The sequence below is a fragment of the Camponotus vicinus genome, unplaced genomic scaffold (genome assembly GCF_025532165.1).
Source record: "Camponotus vicinus isolate PSW18456_S1 unplaced genomic scaffold, iyCamVici1.0 SCAF_5, whole genome shotgun sequence".
NCBI classification, from domain to species: Eukaryota; Metazoa; Arthropoda; class Insecta; order Hymenoptera; family Formicidae; genus Camponotus; species Camponotus vicinus.
The window spans coordinates 1,516,281-1,543,169 of record NW_028141977.1 but is presented as its reverse complement, the minus strand read 5'-3'; the positions used below and the strand labels follow the sequence as shown (position 1 = coordinate 1,543,169).

The following is a 26,889-nucleotide window of genomic DNA, read 5'->3' as shown; positions in this document are numbered from 1 at the left end:
GAAACTTGCGAATGATATCATTTCAATTAAAATTTGAATATCATTAAAACGATTACGCACAGGCATACATAAACACATACAGCATGAAATATATTATTAGCATAATTTATATATAATACTTTTTTATTTTAATATTAACTATTGCAAAAATTATATTTATTAAATATTCAAAATTAGCTTAAAATTTGTTCTATAAGTTTGACATAAATAATATACAATTAATATTGTAATCATATATTTACATCATCATAAAAATAAATTAAAAGTACAATTGATTTGTTTTATATAAATTCTTGACAAAAATATCTATAAAATAAATATCTACTTCTCTCATATGTAATTGCTCAAATCTTACATAAATAATTATTTCATTAAAAAGCAGATTTACATACCTCGACGTAGAATCTTTTCTCTGTGAAGCATTATGTTTTGAAGAGACAATTTCTTCATTTTGATTTTGACAATGTCCTTCCACAATTCGAAGAGACTCCTCGGTCTTAGAAGAGGAACTGGTATCAGATTTAGGAGTAGATCCTCTCCTTTCACAGTATGCTTCTCGTTTCGATGATATTATTTCAGTCTTTGAAGAACATTTGGAAATTTTCACTTCGTTCTTTGGCGAACTGCGTCCAACCCGCGGAATAGACGGTTTTCTTTGGTTATATTCATCGCACCTCGACACAGAACTTTGCCTGCTACTCCAATCTTCGCGACCGCCGTTGCTTTCCTGGGAATCCTCCATTGAATCATCTTTGCGGTGAAATGCAACATTCTGGTTGAAAATTCTGGAGTTATCTGCGAATCCTGAAGGATTTCCGCTCGCTTCAGTTTTTCGTCCTCCGCAAGAACACTGTTCGTTACCTCGTATTCTACTTTCGTTCATTTCCTTATTCGTGCCATGAATATTTTGTACGTTCGACGATGCGTTTGAATCTTTGGACGTTAAATTTTCATTGCTAGTTGTGCATTTTAAATCACTGGGAACTTTCTCGTTTTGATTTCTATTGCTAGAATTATGAGTTTCCTGACTAGAACTCGATGACTCTTTGGTGGTGGACTCATTTCTTGTGGTCACCGGAGCTTCGTTTGTTCTCGTATACGCGAAGCTATTGAATCTACTACTGGAAGCGTTTGCATTATTGAATCCTCTAGACGAATACATAGATGGACTGCCAACCGATGTACCCGATGACGAGTATTTATCTAGATACGTTGACCAGGGTGCACCAGATATTCTATTGTTGCCTCCATACCTCGCGAATCTCGATGTTTCTTCCATTCGATCGCACTGCGTCTCTCCATCCATGGTATCCGGCAGTTTTCGAGATCGAGTCACTTCTATTTGATGAACGATGTCGATTTTCGCCCGCCTGTTTCTAACATAGGATGAAGAAGCTGGAGGTGTTGGTGAAGTACTTCTGGTCATCATCGTTAGCGTCACAAATTCGCTGTCAGAAAGCCTATTGTTGCTTTCATCCTCTTCCATTCGACTTGAAGTATTATACGCTTTGTGATTACCGTCTTTGTCAGACATAGTTGCAAGCCTTGATTCCTCTTCGTCTTTCTGGTTAGTAGACTTGGTACTCGCGTTTCGGAATCTGTCCGTCGCAGAGTAATTTATAGTTGTAGGTACTCTTTCATTGCTTCGAGGTGAGAGAAATCGTGAACCAGCTGTCGAGCCAAATCTCGTCGAGATTGTAGTCGAGCTTGATTCGGACGTACCTGAAAAATTAACAGGTTTAAAAATAATTGTTTATATAATAATTGTTTGTGCCAATTTCGAGATTAAATAAACGAATAATATAGTTTACACTTAATTATTTAGTTAAAGTCCATTGTCAACTTAATGAAAATAACTTTAAGAATTTTGAAACTCGTACTCTATTTTTTTAATATTTTTTTTTAATATGAATTTAGAAAATATCTGTAAGATGGCTTAATAATAAAACTATAAAATTAAAAGGTATGCTTTTAATATTTTTTGTGATCATATTGTTTATCATTTTATACCTTTTATATTAAAACAATTACACTCACTGGGCGATGCAGCTGAGCGATTATAAGATGACGCTCTCGAATAGATCCTGAAGGAACTTGCTTTTCCGACTTCCGGACTGGGCTCGCGTGATGTTTTTCCGGAATTGGAACGTAATCCTCTGTAAGAGATTGGCGGGTGGTCCTTCTTTTCGATTCTACTGTCGTTGCTATAGCTTCGTGCGAAACTCGATCCAGGATATGTACCGGATCCGTATCGTGATATTCCTTCGGGCTCTCTGCTCTTCCCTCGCGAAGCCGGTCGGTTATATCTGTCCAACACGGAAGATGGCCTTTCCGATGTTTTGCCAGTTGAAAACGAGTACTTTTCAAAGAGAGAGGACCTACTACTAGACGGGCTTTTCACGCTCACGTCTTCAGACGACGATCTTCCGGAATGCAATCGATTTTTCTCAGCGTCTTTGGTATCTGCGAGAAGTTTAAAGATAATATTTCTTTTAGATTACGTAAAAATAAGGTAGAAATCATCTCCAAACAAATTATTGTAAAGAAATAAGCATCTTACATGAATATTTGAATGTATTTTTCTCCTCAAGTTTATCTTTCTTGAGAAAAGCGCTCCCAAAACCACCGTACGCTCGCTCCTTGGTAGCAATTCGACTGGAATTTGATGCTACTCCGGAATAGCCGCTTCTGCAGCTTGGCATGTTTCCGCCGGAAGTATTCCTACCGAACGTGTTAGCAATACCAACGCCGGTTTTGCTCCGATATGCTCCTGTATCACCCTGCAATCACAAATAGAAAAAATTATAATGCACAATTTCCGATTATTCTAGTCTTATAAATATTGAAATTGAGTCAGATATTAATTTAGAATTTTTATTAATATGTAATTATATATCATTAGTTTAAATTTCAATTTTTTGTTAAAAATATTGTAAATGTTACAACAATAACCTTTAAAAATTCCTATTTAGACAATAATTACATCTTTATTAAAGAGCCTTGAATAATAAATAACATATTAAGTTTAATAAATCATACAAGAAATAAATTTTAACAATTATATAATATTCAAATATTTTGAGTATAAATATATAAGTACTATAAATATATGTGCACATGAACTTTTATTTATACTACATATAATTATAAATATAAATCTTTTTAATAATTTATTTTCGAAAACAAATTGTTAATAAATTTGATATTTTCTGTAATTTAAATCACATTAGTATTTTGTTATGTTGACAAGATTCATCAACCGCTTCTTGTCTTTATAGTAACGAGAAGAGATTGGACGTTAAACCAATAAGGTGCTCACAAGAAATTAGGTTGTAGATGTCCTAGGATATTAATGATACTAAGGATAATACGGATAATGCATAGTTTGGATATTGCAGAGAAGATGCATCTAATGAACGTTTTTAGCAAAACTTCTTTGCTCGATAAATAAACATAAATCCATTCTAAGTATATTATTATTTATAACGCAAGAAGAGAAATGTTAACAATTAACTCTGTGATATAAAGATATTATACAAATAAATTAGAGAAATATTAATATAAAATATATGTATTTTAAAAGAGTATAAATAAAATTGTTTTGTTACAACTATTTTATTTAATTTTTTCAATAAAATAATGCATTATTATTAAATAATATTATTAAATAATATTTCCAATAATTTGAATAATTTACACTTTCATTGATATAAATAATCAACACTTACATCCAAATTATAGATAAATGAATTCCGGTGTATGCATATACATAAAACAATTCTATAGAGTACATAATGATTGTTAATATTTGTTTACGATATTGGTAATGGATTAAATCTTCTATTATATGCAATTGATATTTAGAGAGACATCTTGATAATCGATATATATCTCTAATAATAAAATATTCAAACTGTCTGCTATCATGAAATTTTATCCTTTATATATAAATCTAATTTTGCACAAATCAAATAAATTTGTAATGTAAAATTGATTTAACTTAATTACTAACAATAAGATAATCAAGTTTGAACATACTTCCTCATTGGTGGCTTTCTATCATTAATCACCTAGTCTCTGGTCATAAATAGAATAAAGATGGAAAAAAGAAAAAATCAGCGGACGGATGGACAACTACTTCCGCGAAGTCTAAAGCAGACTAATACATCCGTAAGTGTGCGAAAACGAAAAACGATAATTCGTATAATTAACATAAATCTGGCGAAATGCCCCAATCTCGAAATAGACGGATCAACCTGACTCGGGAGTAATAACCTTAGCATTTCTCGCTCGTACAACGGGTGGCACAAATAATAATTTATATTTCTTCAACGACTCTTCAAAAATGAGATTATTTTCAGATCTTTTTTTCTATAATAATTAATAATTATAAATAAAAACTAATATGTAATTTTTCTGGTATTAATTTCACTATTAATTAATTTGAAAATAATAAGAAGTCGCACTTATAGAGAATCTTACAGTTCATTTTTCCTGCTGCGATGTCTATAAATAACGCTGTTCATTATTATGCTAATAATATTCAATGCGATAATAAAATTATAATAATCGTTCTCTTTAAAAGCGTCAAAGTAATTTTTCCGAGCGAAAGCACTGCGCTACGTCGAAGACGATAAGTCCTTTTATCGCGTTATACTTAATCCCATTATCACGTCTACGTCGATTTAAATTACGAAGTGATGATGTTTAATAACGCACTCCTTTTTAATCTAATAAAATTTAATTGCTCGATTATATATCGAGCAAATATTATGCAATAAAAATTACACTTAAAATAATGATTATAGAAAATTAAAAATATAGAAAATACATATAAATTCTGAATATGTAATATATAATATCAACTAATAATAATATTAGACTAAATTATAATAATAAAATAAACTAAATTATAATATTAGAAGTTAATAATGTAAATTTTCTCTAGACAAATATAAATTTACTGATTGAAATATCGATCTGCAGTACTCACACAAGAAATTAGCTTTTTGCCAGTTTTTATCCAGAAATTTATAGCCAGTATATTCTGAGCAATTTCTGCCTTTTCTTTGTAATCGATCATATCTTTTATATAGCAGAAAGAATAAGATAGAAAAAGAGAAACAGAGAGGAATAAAAAGAAGAAATTGATACAAGTAGTGTTTGCCAACTTCTTGAGCATGTTACGATCAATCTATCCAATATCAACCGACTTATTTATCGCTGCTTTGGGTTTACTAATCCGTCAGCATCCTTCGACAATGATAAATCTTCAATACGATTTTTATTACGTATGTCATCACATTGAAAGCAATATTGGATCGAGTGAATTTGCCGATACTACTTTATCATTTATAAAAGTGCTGTTTACAACGCTCGTTTCATCGTCAGAAATTGCCATAAGTTGCTAGATAAATCGCTCTATTTCCGTCGCAAAAGCAATCGGCCTCGTTACACATGTTCCCACCAATCTCTTTTTTCTTTCTTTAGAAAATACGAAGCAATAGAACGCCTTCATATAGACTTTCCCTCTTATCTTTATCGATGAGATCGAGAATGGTCGCGAGAAAATGTTGCGAACGTGCGCGCGGCTTTCTATCTCTACTGCGGTTATTTATCTTTTCATAACAACTCGCGGTGGGTGCACGACTTCTACGTTGCTTTTAAGACAACTGTTGCATAGCAAGACAATACTGTAAAAATACATTTAATGGACTGCCACTGTACAAACTACAAGTCTATATCTTATAGTCATATCTTTTTGTCGCAAAAGTTTTTTTTTTAATAAAAAGTGCCAATGATTTTATCATTTTCTAAAATTCGTGTGTTTCAGATTCATATTTTAATAGAAAATTATATCTTTTAAATTTTTTTAAAATAGTTATGAAATGTGAAAGAATAGATATATGCTTCTCTCTCACAAATATTCTATCCGTTTTAAGGATAGATTTTTTTAATGAAGGAATTTTAGCTGGAATGTAAAATACGCCGGTATTAAAACGCTGACAATGCTTTTTATACACAAACTTATAGTGTTTGCACAATGACGACCGTTCCGTTGCAAAATCTATGTTCGATTGTGCAAATCTATGTGTGCAGAAATACACATGACAGGATATCTGTCTGTATCAGCTCGGAAATTTTCGAGTTTACGTGAATAGCAGAGCGAAAAAAGAACGACTCTCTCTATTCAGTCGTCAATAAATCCGACGCAGAATCATACCATCACCTACAAACATGCGTATACGTACTGTTACATCACATAGAATACATAGAAGTAACAATACTATTTTTATATATTATTTGCACTGATTTATATTCGGATGTACAAATATTGATTATTAAATATCATCAAATATATTTCCGCGCGTCGTACCTTTACGTCTTGATTCTCTAGAATCGTATTGGAAAATATTTTTACGAAGATTAAAAAATAAAAAAATAATTATTACGTATTTTTATTTTTTTATCTTAACAATTTCAGATTTAAATTATGCTTATATGCAAAGTAGAAAAGATAATTATATTGTTAAAATACACATGTGTTCAGACACTCTTCTATTTATATATAAATAATTATTATAAATAAATAATAAAGTCTGCCTCTCTTCTTGTCTTTTAACATGCACGTGAAATATTAGATTGAAAATAATTAATTTTGCTTTATACCTTAATTGGGCATTTTAATTGATTTTTTATTAGATAATAATAATTCTAATAATAATTCTATAAAATAATAATTCTATAAAATTCTATAAAATAATAATAATTCTATAAAAAACAATTGAATATTGAATATCCAGTTCTCAAAAATATAATGGACACCAAAAAATCATTTTACAAAATATTTTTAACTATCACTTCTAAAATAAAATAAATGACTTAAATATATATGAGCTATTGTAAGCTTTTCTTTTCGCCGTTACTTCGCATGTTATTGCTTCACTTGTTTGAAAGAAGTATTCAAGCTTACGACATAAAGAGACAGAGAAAAAGACTGAACGTTTTACTCGCGATGATACGGTACATTCTCAATGACACTGATGAGGATGTGGGCGACCGATGCATCGTAATATCAGCTTGAGGGGAGGCCAGATAATTGAGGAGTGTCAGTCTGATTTAACCTTTAGCGACTCGGTGCATTATTATAATTTATAACGCATGATGAGCTATCACGAGCTCGATAGAACGAAAATGTTGCTTAATTGCATTCTTAAATAGTTGAAATGTCGTTGATCCTTCTAGACCACCCGCTAATAAACGATTTGGAAAATATAATCTTTTTTTTATAATATAAATTAAGATTTTATATCATTCAATTCAATTAAGCTTTTATATCAGAAGCTTATAATTTTTTATATTTTTTTTATAAAATAGAAAAATTTAACAAAATTTGCAGTGTTTCGAAATACTTGGTAACAATATTATATATACAAATATTCAAATGTATATATTTCCATATACATATTAATTATTTATTATTAATTAGTTACTTTTCAATTATCATCTAAATAATTTAAAAAGAGTTAATCTCTCATATCAAAGAACCGTGCAGTTTTCATCCAGTTACCTCACCAGAAAGCAAATTAGGTTACCTTCTACAACGACGGTCTGTTATTTTACGGTTCACACATTGGGCACATGCCAAGATTTTTAGCACATCATGGTATGAATCGGGGAAGTAATTTCAGGAAGCTCTATCACACACGTGAACACGTGACGATTTTAGAAACAAATTTTGCATAATATCAATAATAATCATTGTTAATTCCCGTGCTTTTTGGACATGATGATCATTGAAATAAGCTCCCTTTTTAACTATTTAAATATATTACATTTTGTGACAAACATTAAAAGGATTTATATAAGTTTCGTGTTATATATTCGGAATTGAGAGAGACCGTGAGGCACAAATGGATAAATTTCCATCATCCGCTTCATAGACAGGGGAGCAAAGTATGTTCGTAATACTGTGAAAAAATTATAAAAACTTTCTATTAATAATCAAAAATTATGCTACAAGAGTATAGAAACTTATTTGTCAAATGAATAATCATAAGATCATGGAATACTAACAATTAAATTACATACAACATTTTACTAAAAAGAAATTAATATTATTATTTATAATATATTGTAATGTTATGTATAACATATTATATAAGAAAATGAGAAAGTAAATTATATATTTTTATATTATAATATAAAGAAATGTGACCATTTTATTTTACATTTCTAAGTAAATATAGCAAGAAAATTGTTAATCATGCACGATAACAAAATATAATATATGTACATATTTAATATAATTTAATTTAATATCATATACACATGCATATGTTTTTCTTTTTATATAAAATATAATTTATTCCAGCGTTTAAATATTCGTTAACATTTCTTGTCAGACTCATATGATGCTTTTTCCAAAAAAGGAGAGTTTACATATATTATCTTAATTTGATAAATAATTTATCATATCGTGGATCTATCTCTCTTTCTTTCTCCTCTAGCTCTTTCTAGAAATCTGGTTTCGTCGTAAGTTACGGTAGAATATCCGGTGATACTTAAACTTCCTTGAAACCTTAGCAGCGCTTAGAAAAAGTACCGAGCAAAAAGATTCCTTCGCGGGTAGAGTACAGATTGAAGAATGTTAGGTAAGGGTTCTGACGGGAAAATTGCGACGGCCTCGCCGTGTAATTGGAAAACTTCTAGCACTGTGTAAGCTGTCGGAAGTTGTGGCTAAAACTCCTCTGTCCGGTTTCAAAGACGGCAAACTTCTCAGTAGCGTTACGAGAAACCGATAAATCGTTTATCATTACGTTGTCGTTGTTGAATCGTTGGTGTGTTGTCGACAGTATTATGATTGTGCATCTTTATTTAATGTTCTTTTAGGATCTGAAATATTTGAACATAGTTCTAGAAAGCAAGAATATGTTACTATGTGTTAACATATTACGATATTGAATATTATTTTCTTCTCTGGATTTATTGAGCTAAATCTCTGATGACATAAGAAAATAAAAGTAATTAGAAAGATATATATATATATATATTTTTCTTTATTAAATATAATACTTTTTAGAATAAAAAAAACTTATAATATTATTATGCTATGCATAATTCTGATATAATAGAACGCCATAGAATTTATAAAATATAGAAAATATAGAATTTAGAACTATTTTTGTAAATAATTAGGACGTTTTGGTGAATATTGTTATTATTAAAAAATAGATCTTTTTATGTCTAATTTTAATTATATATAAATATAATTAATTAATTAATAGTTTAATTATATATAAATTTAATTTTATTTAATATGTGTGCAACAAATCAATTAATATAAAATTAATAATAATAAAATAAAATTTGGAACATGATTTGCATAATTTGCAATCATACGCCGAAATAAACTGGCTATAATTTTAGCAATATTTCGCAAATCGAATTTAACACCGATAAATGTATAAATTCCTTCACGTGCAAATGCATTATTATTACATATTATTTCTACATATATAAAATGCATAATTTTTTAAAGACCTTTACTTTCTCTCTTTCTTGTCATAAATTGACATAGAACTATGTGGCAGATCTGTAAAATAAATCTTTATTGACATATCGAGATAATAAACTGGAAAATATTATAGATAGACAAAAATATATTATTATATGTTACAAGTTAACAGAATTAAAAATTTTATAGTTTATATAAATAATAATATAATATTTTACATATAGTTATTATTTTTATCTTTAACAATATTAACAATTCTGAGCTTAATTTGCTAAAAAGCCTTTAACTTAATTAATTAATTATTTTTTGCGCATAAAGAATAATATATTGCTAATGATAATTTCAGTTGACGAATTACAGAATTTTTTGTAAGAAAAGATTTTATTTTAGGTGCAAAAAATGATTCCACGCATCACGGGCCACTGAATATTTGCAAATGCGCGCTTATCGATCCGACTCGTCAACACATGCACTAGGTCAACCTAGCGCGAGGTGAAATTGGGTTCAATTCCGACAATTGATCCGCGAGATCAGCTGTGTTTGCCAACAACATTGTTGCCCGGCGCGATGCGACGCGTCACTAACAAGGCAACGATGTCAAAACAGCGATGCATCGACGCTAGGTTTGGCACGATCCCGAAATACCCATTTTGTTGGGAGTTTGATGGCAAATATTTCGGCAGCTTCGGTTCCGCTGACGGCTTTAATGAAATAGTTGTGATAGTTACAGCACGCGTGTTGAATAATAAATAACATGATTCGATTATGATTCTATTTTGTCGGAAAAAAATGTAACATAATAGAATTATAAATACGGTTTGATTACATTTTAATCATTAATACATTCTCATTCATATAACGGTATTATTAAAATTTAATAAAACATTTTGCTTGTTATTTTTTTATTATTTTTGAATTTTTTTTATATTAAAAGCAAGCAAAATTAGCTATTTTAACACATGTTCTTATTTAAGCTGAGAAATCACAATATAAAATCTAGCTTTTTATAATAAGAAAAAAGAAAAAGGAAAAGTAGAAAATTTTTTAACATAATTTAAAATACTATAATCATGGGAGAAGGATACATCGACAAATATAAGTTTATTGATGTTGAAAATGCATTTTAAATCTTTTCTATCATAAAAAAATTTTAATATTTTATATAATTTTATTATATATAATAATTACATTTACTTTATTATTATAAAAATATATATTACATAAGACAAGCTCTGAACTTTATTAAGTGGCAAAACAATTTTCTACTTTAATTGTAGGGGAAAGGCGGGTAGTCCCGGACAGCGGGTAACTCCGGACATTTTAATATCTCTAATACTAAACTGCTTAAAAAAACAAATGACACGTTAAAACATGTCTGTCTCAGCACATGAACAATTGCAAATCAGTAATAATATGTACGCCAAGCGGATCAGATGTTATAATCAATTTTATTCCCGTTAAGAGTGATATTACGACACCCATCAAATTTTGTCGATGCTTATTGTTCATTAAAAGTAAGTGCTGTTACATGTCCGATTGATTTTAATATTAATAATTAAATATAATTTAAGATTCTTATACATTTAATTAATTTTTTTTACATTACACAAATTAATTAATAAATATATTAAATCAAGTCAATCGGGTATCCCCGGACATTAATATAGCGGGTACCTCCCGAGATATTTATTAACTTTAAATTATAAAAATAATACATTTTATTGTTGTAATTATCAGTTTATACTATTTTAATGTACTAAATAATATGAATGTATTTATTTTAGATACAATTATAAAAATGCCAAAATTTAAGGGATGGACTACCAATAGAGGCAAGTGGAATGAAGTTAATATAAAAGAAGCAATTATATGTGTTATAGAAAAGAAGTTAACAATAAGATTAGCTGCTGAAAAATATGACGTGCCACGTAGCACTTTGCAAGATCGAATAAAAGCATTAAAGAGTGGTCAAGAAGTAATTTTTAAATCAAAATTAGGCCGATTTGAATCTACTTTTAATGAAAATTTTTCATTGGAACTTTACAATCATGTCAAAGATCTGGACAATCGCCTCATGCCATTGACTAGATTAGAATTTTTAAAACTAGCTTTTAATTTGGCAGAGCATTTAAAAATCCCGAACATCAAGACACTCAATGCATTGCTTGCGGAGAAACCTTCGAAGAAGACTGGATCCAATGTAATAAATGCAAAGAATGGGCACACGAAGAATGTGTAGACATTGATCCTTCAAATATATATTTTTATTGTGACGTTTGTAAAAACAAGGAACGAATAGATAATTGTTGAAATATATGTCCGGGGCTACCCGCCATTTTTTAACTGCTCAAAAATAGCAGTAATAAGTTATTGATTTTTTTTTCTAAGATAGTTTAAGAAAAATGTTCTATTCTTTGTTAATAAGAAATCCAAAAAGTTCAAAGTTTATTTTGCAAATGAGTAATTTAATTAAAATCTGTTGATTATATATTATATTATGCGTTTTATTTAAGTGTCCGGGGCTACCCGCCTTTCCCCTACATCGGTGTGCATCTATTTGCATGAGGTATGAATATAATATTCTGTCTCCATGCATTCTCCGTTCGATGACGGAGTAAACACGTGGTAGTTCTGGCATCAGTTGAGGTTTATGATTAATTCAATGAAATGGTACAACCAGTTTCTCTCGTACACGCCTGTTTCTTATAATGTGTACATCTGACAGTTCCGTACTCTTTCGAAATCCAGAAGCCAAAATGTCTGTCTGCTTCCGTCGTCACTTGAGTAAAAAAATGGCAAGTGGGCGATGTTTAAGCTGCGAAATGTCGTTTCTAATTTATGCTCTCAATTTGTAACATTTGCGTGCATTTATTTTTATTGCATTCTATTAATGATATCTATCAATAAATAAAATTGTATAAGTTATGTAAAGTGTCCTTTTATTTTTTTTTCAAAGAAAATAATAATTAATGATAAACTTTACGCTGTAAATTTTCCAGAAATGCAAAAATAGAATATTTTAATGTTTTCTCATATAAAAATAATATTATTAACGATTTTAATTTGCAATTTACTTTTCAAACAAGATTTCCGAAACAACTCTCTTCACCCATAACATTTTTTTTTCAAGCAGTTGTTTAATATTTTATTATACATCTTATAGTATTCCTAAAAGTCTTTTAACGAAACATCATAAAAGCTAAATCTGGTGCATTGCAAAAAGTCCGACTCCTCTCGTCTTTTTCAAGTGGTTTCCAATTGCGTAGCAATTAATATCGGGTTCTATTGCGACGCAAAAGGAATAAAGTAGATATAAAAGATATAAAAGAAAGAGGAATGGTACGCTCGATTAAAAGCATTCGCCATCGTTCACGATTACTCCCCCTGAAATATTCAAAGAAGCTGTTAAATCTGGGTTCGCTGTCCGGACTCTGCGACCGCTCTGCATCTTCCTTAGAACATTTTAACATATGCGAGCTTTCCCAATCTCTAAATATGCAGCAAGAGAAAGGAAGAGAGAGATTACCAACATTGTTTCAACTATTTTCCACCTTTGGTCAAATCATCGTTTTCACCATGTTTAATAATCCCTTTTTGTCTATTGCTGATAAAATATGAGTTATAAGAATTTTTTCTTTTATTTTTAAAATTGAATAAATAATTCAAAATTAATTGATTATTTTACGAGAACGAATAAAATCAAAATGGAGATAATTTATGCATGTGTTACACGTTTCAAACATATATAATTCACTAATCATTTTCAAGCTTTAAACCTAATACATCTGATGTCTTGTCTAGGAAGTAGAGCACAAACATACGTAGTCTAAATTTATCCAAAGTTTCATCGAATCTATCTCATGTGGTTTACTTATGCCGGGGTTAGTAGTTTGTTCAGTACAAATGTTACTGTTGTTTTACATGATTTTCATGAAAAGATGACAGAGATATGTTCAGATTGATGAATCAACAGGGAGAAAGTCCCCATTTATCACATAAGCGAGCATATTGCTTGTTATAAACGAGTGAAAAAAGTACGAAGAAAATCGAAATGATGGAAATATTAAAAATGATTAAAAGAAAAATGAGAAAAAGAGAATGCATTAAAGACTCATTATAGCACAATGTCAAGCATACTTATAAATTGCAAAAATGCATTTTTTAAACACAGTAATTTTAATCTAGCTTTTTATGTTCACGTTATTCATTGTATTCAATATTCTTACTTCTGTCAATCTATTCAATTTTTATATTCAATTTTTACCAATAATTGAATAAAATATCTGAAAAGTAAATTTAATAAAATAAATTTAAAAGAAAATAATATGTAAAATAAAATAAGAATAAATTTTTCATATGTTAAAAAAGCAATAATAAAAAATCTTTTAATTTTAACTCTCTAGTTCTCAAATCATCGTTTAATTAATTTACTTCTTCATTCTTAATTTTAAAAAATGCGCGCAATTATTTATATTTTTTATTTTTGTTATTCTAAATTAGAAAATATAATTATCATATTAAGCCATTCTGTTTTACAATATATTCGCTTTCGACAGCAAGAGTAATTCAGGAAGAGCCTACAAATTTCCTGTCTTACGTGATACACATCACACAACGTGTACTTCCGTTCGCGCGTTCTACCAAGCACCAGTCATCTGAAAGAGCCCGAGAGGAAGACGGCCTAGGGGTATATCTTGCATCCAGGTCGCGTACAAAAATCCTTATTGCTCAACGACGGTAAACTTCATGCAGGCTGAAGAGACCTTTCAGGAGTTTTTCGGCAGGGAGTCTTGACGTACACTGTATCAAGCTTGACGCGAATCATTCTTAAGACAAATCTATCCAACGCAACTCGGTGCCGGCTTTGAAATTCGACACCCGGTACATCGCTTCCAGCGCCGATCACGGACGTATATATCGAGGCGGAGAAGAAAGCTTTATACACGAATATACGAAGACGGGGGGCGCGGGCGGACGCCGTCTGGGAAAGACCCGGCTAATTTTGCTGGCCGCGTCGCGTCGCGTCGCGTCGCGCCGGGACGACCCGCGGTGCTCCGATGCACGAAAATGTTTCTGAGAGGCATGCAGCCAGGGATTCGTACTTGGAAGTCACTAACGATCGCTTCGACCTCCTTCGATAAACGATCGAGCCACATCCCGGCTGTGCTGCGCTTCCCGGCGAGTCGTGATCGATCTTTTATGGCCCGCAGCGACCCTAGTCTGACGCAAGTCAGACTGTATCTACTGAATGCGCGGCACCTTATTTTTGTATTACAATAAGGAGACTCATCGATCGATTAATTTCAAAAAATGTGTCACTTCGAAAACTTTTATTTTAAATTTATATTTTTTTAAACAAGTAACATACTTTTACTCACTGTTTTAATTTGAAAACTCTTCATAGATACCAAAAACATGCTTATTTTATTTTATGTGGAAATTTCGAAATATTTTAGAAATGCTATTTACATTTTTTGCTTAGTAAATAATTTACATAATAATTTTTTGAAAAAAGAAATTAGATATTTTGCTTAAACTTAGTAATAATTCGATCTAAATAATTAAATATCCCCACAAATGTGTATATTAAGTATGTTTCTAAATATGGTCGTCGTTTTGTAGAATTTCATTTTCTCCATGTTAAATTCTCCACCATGCAACGTGGCATAGTCAAGCCGGTACAATTCTAACGAAACATTCGTGATAAAGGGGCGAATTTAATTACGAGCTTGCGAGATCTACAGTATTCGCGTTGGAAACAGTACGGCATCGCGCCGCTCCGGTTGCAGTTTTAAACTAAAAGTGAAAAACTCAAGGCATGGAAGTGTAAACCGGTGCAACCAACGACTAGCACAATAAAAGAATATCGCATCGTAAGCCTGGTGATAATTTATTAAGTATGAACACGCGAGACGCGCGTGCGAATCGCTTCTCGACAAAGAAGAATGCGCTCACGTTATCGCTATTGAAAGAGCCTTTCGATTTAGCGGTATCTTTCAAACATCCAGATTGGTCCACAGAAGGAATAAGCGAGCATGCGACCTGGACCTTTAAACGATAAAGTTAATGGACTTCATTTACATTGCATAATTGCGACGAAAGCGGAGCTAGCACTCAAATTATACGCGAGGTCCAACGACCAGAACCAACAGCAAAGGTGCCCTTTGAATATTCGGTATGCTTAAAACACTCATTTACACTGTACACGTTCGTTAAGTACGCCAGGTCCGCGAGACCGAGAATTAATCGCCTTACTAGATGCCATAAACGCTCAGGTAAAATTATATCACATGTATAAGAAAGGCAAATAGCGACAATATATATCTGAATACACTATTGATACACGCAACACATTGAAACGCAACATGTGCAGAGTTTAAATCAATTTATGTCAATTTATACTTATGACGTACGAACATATATTGGTCACATTAAATTAGTATAAAAGTTTTAATAATCGCAAGTAAATTAAAATTATCTATCAAGTATTTTATTATTAACTTATCTTGACTTATTTTTATATATTGGTCTGTTGTGTAACTCATTGTTGTTATTATTATGTTATGGCTTATTATATTGTTACATTTAAAAAACTTATTCAAAATATGTGCAATTTTATTTTAAATCAAAATTATTTTTATTTATTATTAATATTTATTTTAATTTAAAAATTTCCTTTTAAAAGCGATATAATAATATCGTAATAATAATATAATAAACGATAAAATAATATGTAATAATAATATCGTAAATCACTAGCATTAAAAGATATTAAAATCCAAAGCAATGTCTTATATAATGCTAATATATTGCGCCTATATATAAATTTATCCGAATGATAAATTACGCTAAAACACAATTACGTTAGTATCACAAATTAAAATCATTTTCAATAATAACTTAGATATTTTTTGCGGCAACATGAGAGAAAAATATTGCTTTGCAAATTTCAATACAAATCTTGTTAAATACAAATCTTGTTATTTCAGCCGATATCTTCAATGCGTAATTTGAAGCACGTGGGCAAGCATCGAATGGAAATTTTAAATAATATACTCTAATAAAATCTTTTCTTGAATAATTTTAATTACTTTTATATATTTTTTCTAATAATATTCTATTTTAAAATTAATTAAATCTTTCAATAATTTCTCTTTCAATAATTAACATTTTAATAATTTTTAATTATTAATCTAGTCTATGTAAATGAATTATTTTTATTTAAACTAAAATTTTTTATATAATTAATAAATCAAACCTCTACTATTATTTACCATAATAAATAATATTCTTCTAAATATACTCCCTACTAAATACACTTTCCAGTACATTTACTTTATTAATTTTTCTCATATTATAAACATGAAAATGATGGGCAATTTGAGTTGAGCGAAAATATCGATTTCATCGATTAAATTTAATTGAACATCCATTTCGATGTGTCATCGCGTCATATCAATATAGAAACATGTGGATATTTTTTCGCGTGATGGATGAAGGATAAAAATACTAGAGGCAGAAAATTCGCAACTTTTAGTGCACATTTGCCTATAATATTGCTAGCAAATCTGCGTGAAAAATAAATGAATTGACGTTTGAATTAAAGAATTTCAAGATGATCAGATTAAATTAACATGTAAAGAACTTACGTAGCTCCTGTACGATGCCATGATCCAGTGCTCCGAAGAAATCTCAAAAGAAGGAAACAGGTCTCCAGAAAAGCTTTTTACAGTCAGCTTCACGAATCACCATCAAGTACAGGAGTAGCCACAGCACCGTCACACGATTCACCGGCACCAATCGTCCCACTGGGATAAGACGTTGAGGAGAAGAGGAGGTTACGGGTATCAAGGCCACGGATTAGAAAAAGATCGATCGTTTCGAGGAAAGCTTCTGCGCGATCTCACAGGAGAGAAAAGTGGCGAGTGAAGCGAAGGCGCTTCGTTTCGGACGAAGCTCGGACCCTGAAGAGCCGGCGACCCGCGAGGCACGCCACAGTCCCTCTTGTTCTCTTTTTCTCTCGCTCTCTTTCTCCTTTTCTTCTTAGTCTCTCTGCGTTTCCTCTTCTTTCTTCTTCTCGACTTCCCTTCTGCTGGCCTGGTGCTTATATGAACCGTTTCCTTGTCGCACTCGCGGCGCTCACTCGAACCCTATTTTAAGAATAGCTTTGTACCTTCTCTGTCTCGCTCTCCATCCGTTTCTGCTACGTCTTCTGCTTCACCGGCTGCGAGGAAGATATAAGTTTGTGGGGAGAGACTAGGGACGAGAGGATAAATCCCGCGTGCGAGTACATGCGTTTCCGCTCGGACGGAAACGAGATCGCGGTATGACACGAGTGGTCAATAAAAATGTCACCGTAGTCGACAAAATAATGACAGGAGAGTAAATTGAAATGTTAAACGTTGTCTCTTTCTTTGAGTTCGATTTTTCTTGGTGGAAATAAACAAATTCAAAATTATAAAAATATTTTATTTTTTATTTAATTTGATAATTATTAATTCTTCATACGCTTTTTCTAATTATATTAATTATAAAGTTATGTACACACTATCACAATTTAGAATTTAAACGTTTTATGTTTATTAAATATTTATATTTGTATTAGTTATTTTATGTTTAAATATTTAAATATTTAAGTTTAATTGATAAAAAGAATTTCTCTGATTTTAGAAATTATATATTACCGATTATTTTCGATACTAATTTATTATTTTCAGCTTTGAAAAATTTTTGTTTTATTAATCTTGTGCTCTTTTTTTTAAATATCTTACATCTCCTTCAAATATTTTTATTTTGTATATGGTTATTGATTATCAGATAATTATTTATGTTATGTAAAAATTCGACAAGTTTCACACAGAGACAAGAGATCGGACTATTCAGAACTTACAGCTTTAATCATCGGATCTCCGAGAGCTCTCAAACTCCCTCGATGTTCTCAAAGGAAGCAGTTCTCTCACACACACACAGAGGTAGAACAAACCACTCGCGGAACTACGGTCGTCTTTGTTCAGGAAATGAGAACAACGTTGCCGCAAGACTGTTTCCACTGGTTGGATCCTCTCTCGTGCAATAGGATGGTCTCTTCATGTGAAGATCTACAGAACTTCTCAAAAGAGAGAACCCCTTCTAAGAAATCGTGAGCGAGGTATCTTCAAACAGGATTTGCACTGTTACAATTGGAGGGATGCAGAAGGACAAGGATAAGAGACTTAACGTGATCCGCAAAGAGCTCGGAAAGTTTTACCGAGTTGACGTTAGAATGTTGACAGATTCCAATTTGGACAAATTAACTGTGAAGATTCCTCTGTGAATTCAAAAAATAATCCCATAATCCTTCTTGTTTCACAAGCATTTGTTTACATGAAAAAATTTATTTTTTATTATTTTATTATCTGCATTAACTTTAAAAGCATCGCCAAAGAAAGGTAAAATATTTTAAGAAAATTAAAATTTCATTATTTTTTTATCAAAATAAAAATACAGAAACAATTTATATTCGATAATCTCTTTTTCTTTGTAATGTTATATTAGTTTATGTGATATTATATTAAATAATATATATTTTAAAAACCTATACCTAAAAAAATTAACTTATAAGAAAAGTATATAATTAAATTTAATAAATAAAATATATATTTTTCTCTTTTTTTATATTGTTAGCATTTGCTTTGAAAATACTTTGATATATTGACAGATTTAATAAAATTATATATTCTTTATTAATATCATACATTTTATATATTATAATATTCTACAACATTAAGTACGTTTCAACAGATTCCTTAATCAAACGAAAATAATTTCTTCCTTAATAAAACTTTATATTAAAGAGTACAAAGAATAAGTTTTCATAATATTTCCATAAACCAGAGCTATTTCTTTTATCAAATCTTGTTTTAAGAATAAAGATAAAGAATATAATTATATTTTTAAAATTGTGCACGTAAAATTATGTTTATTTACATAAAGTTTAAGTAATATTATACAAAATTATCAGTTATTAATTTGCTGATGACAAGAAGAATGAAAAAATATAAAAATTAATAGTTGATTTTACCTCATATATACTTTATGTATTTGATTAAATATTAAAGAGATATTTGATTAGATAATGTGGATTATTTAATATATTTTATATATAATATTTAATATATAATATTATATTTAATATTTAATATATATAATATTTTAAAAATTAATATTTTATATTAATATTCAATCGTAGAGCAATTCGCTAGACTTTGTGCTGCCAACACACGTGAAGCATTAGAATGACATTATCTTGGCAGATTTCATGGTCAAATGATAAGTACTGTAAAGAAATTTAACGCAAAGTTATCCATGGAGAGACTGAGACAATCTTTGATGTCCGAGTTGAGAGCTTTCTAAGTTGATGGCGCTACAAGAATATCCCCGAAAGCTCCCAAAAGCTGAAACCTGATCTAAATATCAATAAAAATAACGATGTTGCTGCGACATGATAAATCATACATTTTTAATTCATCTTATGATTAAATAGTAATACATATTTATATTATTTACATACTTGTAGAGAATTTTAAATATTTTTAATTATTTATTTTTATTATACAACATATGTGTGTGTGTATATATATATATATATATATATATATATATATATATATATATATATATAAAGAGAGAGAGAGAGAGAGAATATATTAAATAGAGAAGCAAAAAGATTAAATAAATTAAACACAAAATAAAAAAATATATTTTTGTGTACAGATAATATGACACAATAAATAATTCAATATCAAAATCTATAACTGCATCATTTATTTTTTTAGTGGTACTGATTTAATATTGTGTTTTATTTATTATAATATTATAATATATTATTAATTATTTTTCCAGAACATTTCAACTGTTGCTGTAAAGTATTGCATCATCTTTTAAAACTGTTTTATTTTAATTATTAATATAAGTTATATATGTATAATTATAATATTATTTTAACGAGATTTACAACAATTGTAGATTTGATGATTCAAATTAAGTTTATTTTAAATGAATCTCGATATAAATATTTGGTAATTTACTTACAATTTATAAGTCGACAATTTCCTGATTATGATTAACCAATATTCTTAATCCTTACTTGTAACATCAAAACTAATCGCATTTTAACGTTGACATTCTTTTTCAGTTTGACCTGTAATATATTTCAAAAAGGAATCGGTGAATCTAGTACATTTTGTATGTTATGCTAATATCGTCATGTATTATTTTGACGTGATTGAATCCCTGCTGGATAAAACGAGAGAAATGTCAGGTTTAAACTCGTTACCTAGATCCGTATTTGCAACGACGTTGATAGATTCCGCATAATCTTCATCCTCGCGAGTTAGCTGCAATCACATGCTCGATGTTAGTAATTAATTTAGAACAGAAAGCAATGTAAGATAAAATCACAAAAGCAGCTAACGGATTACCTAGCTTTGCTCTTGCATGACTAAATCCGAAAATATTTTGTTCTCAATATAAATATGCGCATATACATCTATATTACAACAATAAAAAGATATCAGATATTTTTTATCAATAAGATGTTTCTTTTTTACACTAATTTTGTATAAAATTTTAACATTATTTAATTTCTTAAACTATATACGTTTGTGATAAAACATATACATATATCTTTCAAATTTATAAAAATTGATTTTATTATCACTTTAATGAACCCTTCCCTATATTATAATTAAAAAAGATAAATAAGAAAATATGTTATGATAAAGTTTATTTTATGGATACATCACAGAAAACACAATTTATTAATTATATTTACTATTAATTTACGTATAGAAATTTTTCTATTTTTTAAGTAATATCAATAATAATAATAATAGATTTTTCCTTATTTAGATTTCTTTCTTATTTAAAACTTCTATTGTATTAAGAAGAATTTTTATTATATAGAACTATGTATTCTAATATTTATTTATGATATCAGTGTGCGTTGTTATATATAATAAGATTAATATTGTAACAAAAATTTAAAAATTGTGTGTAGCCTATTAGAGAATGCGATGTAAAGCAAATCTATGGATAAGTTTATGGATCATTGCACGCGATTATTTTTGGATTTCGAAAGTGTTCACATTTATATCCCCACTGTAGGACATACTAAAATGAAAATAGAAAATCATTGTGAGATTAACACGTGACTAACGAAGAGTTGATATTTTATATGACTTACCCCACTTTCTCAGTGAATATAGAAGAGTATTCTTCAGACAGGAATAGAGTGACTTAGTCATCCTGAGTTTCTGCAGTAATAACGAAAAGCTTTGGTCTGAGTTTTTGTGGTGATTTTTGGATGGTGAGTCAACATGACATCGTGAATCGTGCGCGAGAATACCTTAATCGATAAATTGACTTTTTATAAAAAGGTGTATCATTTTATCTTTAATAATAAAAGACAGAAAATAAGGAAGATTAATAAAGGAAATTAACAATCACCTTTCATTACTAATTTTATAAAGCAAAGGTATTCAATATTTAAATAAGGAGCACATTGCGCAATTTTGACAAGCATAAGATTAATACAGTAATTTTATGTAATAAAAGATTATGCATTTATGAGCTCGATTATATTATATTCAACACAGTTATATGCAAATTGAGATCAAAATTGTAGATTATGTATTAACGCATAAAGTTTATTTAACATGACAGCTCGATTTACATCTTAAAAGCGGCGCAGATCACGTTTATCGTCACAGAACTATTTTCAGGAGCCATTGTTATACGACAGACAAGTTAGTATTCGCCGATGACCTGAATTCTGAACAATCCAAGCGTTATTTTGATAATCATAAGGATTTAACATTGTATATTATTAATTAAACGTTACATAAAAAATATATTGCAATAATAATTAATGATTCCTAATAATCAATGTTCATAATAAATTTATCATTTATCTTTCATAATAAATTTATTTTTATAATCATAAAATATAGATAAAAGAATGTTAAAATAGAGCATATAATCACATTTAATTTCTCTTTTCTTTTTCGTAAATACACTTTGTGATAAATTTAGCAACTTTATCATTAGTAAGAAATTTCTTCCACTCAAAAAGCCACCTGTTTTGGCCTCTTCCTAAATCTTAAACCAATGTGCTCTATAATTATAGAGCGATATGCATATGACAGGTGCAGAATTGCAAGAAACAGCTGAAAATCATATTATAATATGAAAAGAGGACGAGATATTAATAAATTGCAACAAACTCTCAAAAAATCTTCTCTGCTTTGCATGTTATTTATTGTGCATCGATATTTAGATAATAAATAAAAGAATTATATGTAGACTTTTTATGATTTATTAAAACTTGTAAAAGTGTTATAAATATAATTTAAATAATATTTCCTTTTTATATAAAAGCATAGACATATAAATATTATACTTTTAAATAGAATAAGTTTTTCAAAATTAATAATAATATAGCCGAAATATTAAGAGAAATACAATTATATCTCTTATATTCACAACGATTTAAGTGTCAATTGTTAAAATGTATAAATTTCACTTTACAGAGTTCACCAAACAATTGATTAGTTTTGATTGGTTTTGTATATAATAGTTAGAAAGTCAAGATCTTTCGATATAGTGCATAGAAATTCAACTAAACAAGAGTCGGAAGGAGTTAAATTTAGAAAATTAGAGCAGCGCCCTAATTCAATGACTCATTATTGGTTTTTAAGTAAAACTATAAATATAAGAAATATAAATTTTATCATTTCTCTCTTGTATACTATTATGTGACTTTATTAGTTAATGTTGACTAATAAGAGGCGCAATCCGTACTATGAACTTAAGATGCTTTTATATAAACTATAATACATTAATAATTAAAGTATTGAAATATTAATTTAATATTAAAATTTAAGGTTTTAATTAAAAGAAAAATAAATTTATTAGCGAGAATATTTATTCTGATCCTTAGAAAAGTATTATAAACACATGTGTAAATGACAGAAATCTTTAATCTCCGAAATATATAAGCAGAAAAACATCACAACCCTTGTAAAATACTATTAGTATAGTTAAGTATTTTCATAAAGATCCAATTTACGAGATATTTTTTCGAGTTATTTTTTCTTATTTTACTATTACATGATCTTTTTCTCCGTAAACAAGATAAACGGTATGATCTAATTAATCCGGATCAATCCCAAGTCGAATCTCCCATTAAACATGATGCGGTAAAAAAAAATTGCAAAATCGAAATTATTGTATTATTCTGAAAGCAAGTTTTAGCGAAATGAATGTGTACACATATATTTATAAAAATAAATTCATAAATTAATCCAAACATTATGTCATAGGTGATTGAACAGTGACATTAAGAGAAAGAAAAAAGATAGACAAGAAGTATTAATAGATCAGAGTAAATAGATCAGAGTAAAGACCAAATTAGATTTACTGTTTATTTTAGGAAACAAATAGTTTATAAATACATATATAAAATTATATATGAAATAATTCTTAATTATGTAGAATATATAAAAATGTCTATCAAAAAATCCAAAGAAAATTTACTATCTTTTATTTATAGAACACGTTTTGCTTTCTTCATGCAAAAGAAGGTGCTTTAAAATTCACGTTCTATGGTTAACAATTAATTAGTAAACAAATAAATAAAACAATCATAATAAAATGCAATTAACAAATGGTTACGTAAACGCAAAAAAGAAGAATCTCTTTAAACTTAATAAATTTGCTTGCGCAAGAAACATATATATATATAAATATATAATAGAATTATTTTACAAGAAGAATAACGATTGCTTCTCTAATATCATACATTTTTCGAAAATTTAATTGAGGAAAACGAAGAGAGATTTCAAGGAAGAAAAAACGAAGATGTGTCTGCTACGCTTGAAAGAGATCGGCAGGAAAGAGGGGCAGATGAGAGAGCTATTTTCGAGTTTGGTCCGACGATGTGCCACCTCTTTTCTCTGACACCTGGAATTCTCCACCAGAGCGAGCTACGCATTCAAAGAGGGAGGGTGGTGAAGAGTGCAGAAGACGATGAGAAGAACATGCAGGGAAGGGGCCAATCTCAAATTACTTGGTGAGCTCCGGGCTAGGCCGACCAAATATCTTTGCCCACCATCGCTTGGCGACCTTTTATAGACACTCGCGGTAGTGGGGCGAAGTGGGAGGTTGAGGAAATTGTGTGAAAACTGGCAATCCGACGGAAAAAGAAGAAGCACCCGGAACGGCAGGACGATCTTGCTCTGACTGGCACCGGAGAACGGAACGGATAAATTTTGATGAAACGTACAGACGTTGAAGCACGAAGAAGTCTACAGCCTTCGCACTGCCAAATATTGCTTGCATTTCGTAGCAAATACTATGAAAATAAACAAAATAATGTTAGCAATAATAATATTGCTTTATGGACAAAGATTTAGAAGCGTTAATTAGAATTGTATATCTAAGAAAACAATTGACAATTATTTGCTAGAAATTAAGTCTTTGTTGCTATTGTCCTCTACTTTTATTCACTGTAAATTTATTTTTATGAATTTATGAAATTGCGATTCTACTTTATCTTACAATATGCAAGCGACAATGCAAAAGTAATAAAGTCTTTGCATAACAACAATAAACAGCAACCTTTTAAAATTATTGCCTTCTTAAATAATAAATGAAAAACTACAATTTGATAAAAGATTATAATGATATAAAATTTCTTGCATAATTTTTTTATTTATTTCTATGATTTATTAGAAGTAATTAAATTTTTCTTTTAATAAATTGTTATCGAGAAAGAAAATTTAAAACATATTGATATATATTGAAAATCAGAAGAAAAGGACTCTTCTTACATTTAAAATCGAGAAGAAAATATATTTCTTTCACAGAAGTTAACAAATAAAATATTTTTTCCATTAAATATTTACAGCTTTTCTTAAAAGAAACTCAGGCTTTATTCCGTGAATTACAATCAAATGAGTTATAAAGAACAAGAATAAATATTTATATAGATATAGTCACTCGCATATATACATATCTTTCAATGTCTTGTTCCGTTTAAGCCTCAGATAAATCTAAAGTAAATATTACGAAATATATTCTATACTTAAGAATCGTATTTTTCGCTATAGCCTGTGTTATTCTTTCTTAATTCAGAATACGAAAACATACTGTTAAAATTAATAATTTTCTTTCGATAAGAAATATCAGATATTAAAAACTAGCATAATCAAATATTTATACTCTCTTACATTAATTAATATATTATTGTAAAATAATACATAAACATTTTTTATTAAAGAAATTTATTAAAATTTAAGAAATTTATTAAAATTATAAAATTATAAATATATTAAAATGTCATTAATTATTTCTCCATTACGGTTTAAGTTACAAAATATAATTCTACGGAATACAATTCTAATAATTATTTTAATAAAGAATGCAATAACAAATTTCAGAAATTTTTATTTTAACATAATATTAAATATAATATTAAATATTATTTAGATGCATTCTGCACTGATTACGCATTATTGCAAAGTTAATTTAAAATTAGAGTTAAATGTGCAATGACAATTCAACTTTAATTGGAAAGATTCCATTGCAAATGTTACACCCACTGTAGACAAATGCATCAAAATAAGTAATTATGTGTGTCACAGAATTATTCACGAGTGAATCTTTCCAAAAACAACTCTATGTTGTTGTGACATGTATAGTAACATTGTTTGATAGGTCGATATTTTTCTCTCCCATCGCGCATCACTCCTACACTATACTACTTGTGAGTGGATAGATCTCTGAATGAGTCGGCAGCCCGTTTCATCGATAGATGAGCATTCTACTCGACCCTGCGTCTCTTTTCAAGTACACTATACTAAATCGGTTCGGACTGGTTACGACGCAGTTCCATCTATATGTGCACGAGTTCTGGACAAACAATCAGCTTTGATAATTCGCAAGCCGCTCGATTTAATTTAGGCGATGCCAAATTTGTTGCGAATTACATAATTCAAGATTATCGAGCATCAGTGGCAATCTCTCTCTCATTATTATTATATTATTCTTAAATTATTTAATGACAATTGAATATTTTCTTAAATCAATATATAAAGAGAAAAAAGCTTAGCTTTTAAATTATATCTTAAAAATTTTTCTATGCGAATAAAAAAAAGGAAAGGAGCGGAATAAATCATAGATTATAGATTTGAGGGTAGAAAACCGTATACATCTATTTTTTAGTAAAGGAAAAGAGTAATGAAGGCTTATCTTAGATCTTCTGTTACATTTGCTTGAATTCGTCCAGTTAATATTTAATATTTAGTATTAATTTAATATTTCGTATTAGTTAT

At 29.4% G+C, this 26,889-nt stretch overlaps 2 protein-coding genes and 1 long non-coding RNA gene across 7 annotated transcripts in view; 1 reads left to right on the top strand and 2 right to left on the bottom strand.

Annotated features, from left to right (window-relative positions):
• LOC145972449 (FH1/FH2 domain-containing protein 3-like) overlaps positions 1-17,536 on the bottom strand; it is a 166,640-nt gene extending 149,104 nt beyond the window's left edge. For 2 of the 5 annotated variants that reach the window (XM_083101072.1, XM_083101073.1), the window contains exons 1-4: positions 17,167-17,517; positions 2,561-2,780; positions 2,038-2,463; positions 393-1,722 (exon numbers count right to left, since the gene is read on the bottom strand). In XM_083101072.1, coding sequence (XP_082957198.1) covers positions 393-1,722; positions 2,038-2,463; positions 2,561-2,780; positions 17,167-17,187 — 1,997 coding nt within the window. In that variant the 5' untranslated portion in view covers positions 17,188-17,517. Of the gene's footprint in view, positions 1-392; positions 1,723-2,037; positions 2,464-2,560; positions 2,781-17,166 lie in introns of all 5 variants that reach the window. The other 3 variants (XM_083101076.1, XM_083101075.1, XM_083101074.1) reach the window with 3 other exon arrangements.
• On the top strand, positions 10,795-11,959 carry LOC145971941 (uncharacterized). The gene is made up of 3 exons (XM_083100044.1): positions 10,795-11,031; positions 11,302-11,492; positions 11,641-11,959. Exons 1-3 carry the CDS (start codon positions 10,905-10,907, stop codon positions 11,647-11,649), a joined length of 327 nt encoding a protein of 108 aa, XP_082956170.1. The 5' UTR covers positions 10,795-10,904; the 3' UTR covers positions 11,650-11,959.
• Positions 17,537-20,727: 3,191 nt separating the features above from the next.
• Positions 20,728-21,814, bottom strand: LOC145971603 (uncharacterized). The gene is made up of 3 exons (XR_014438902.1): positions 21,741-21,814; positions 20,977-21,044; positions 20,728-20,892 (listed from the first exon to the last, which is right to left on the bottom strand). It is a non-coding gene; the product is annotated as an uncharacterized LOC145971603 (long non-coding RNA).
• Between the last annotated feature and the right edge of the window lie 5,075 nt (positions 21,815-26,889).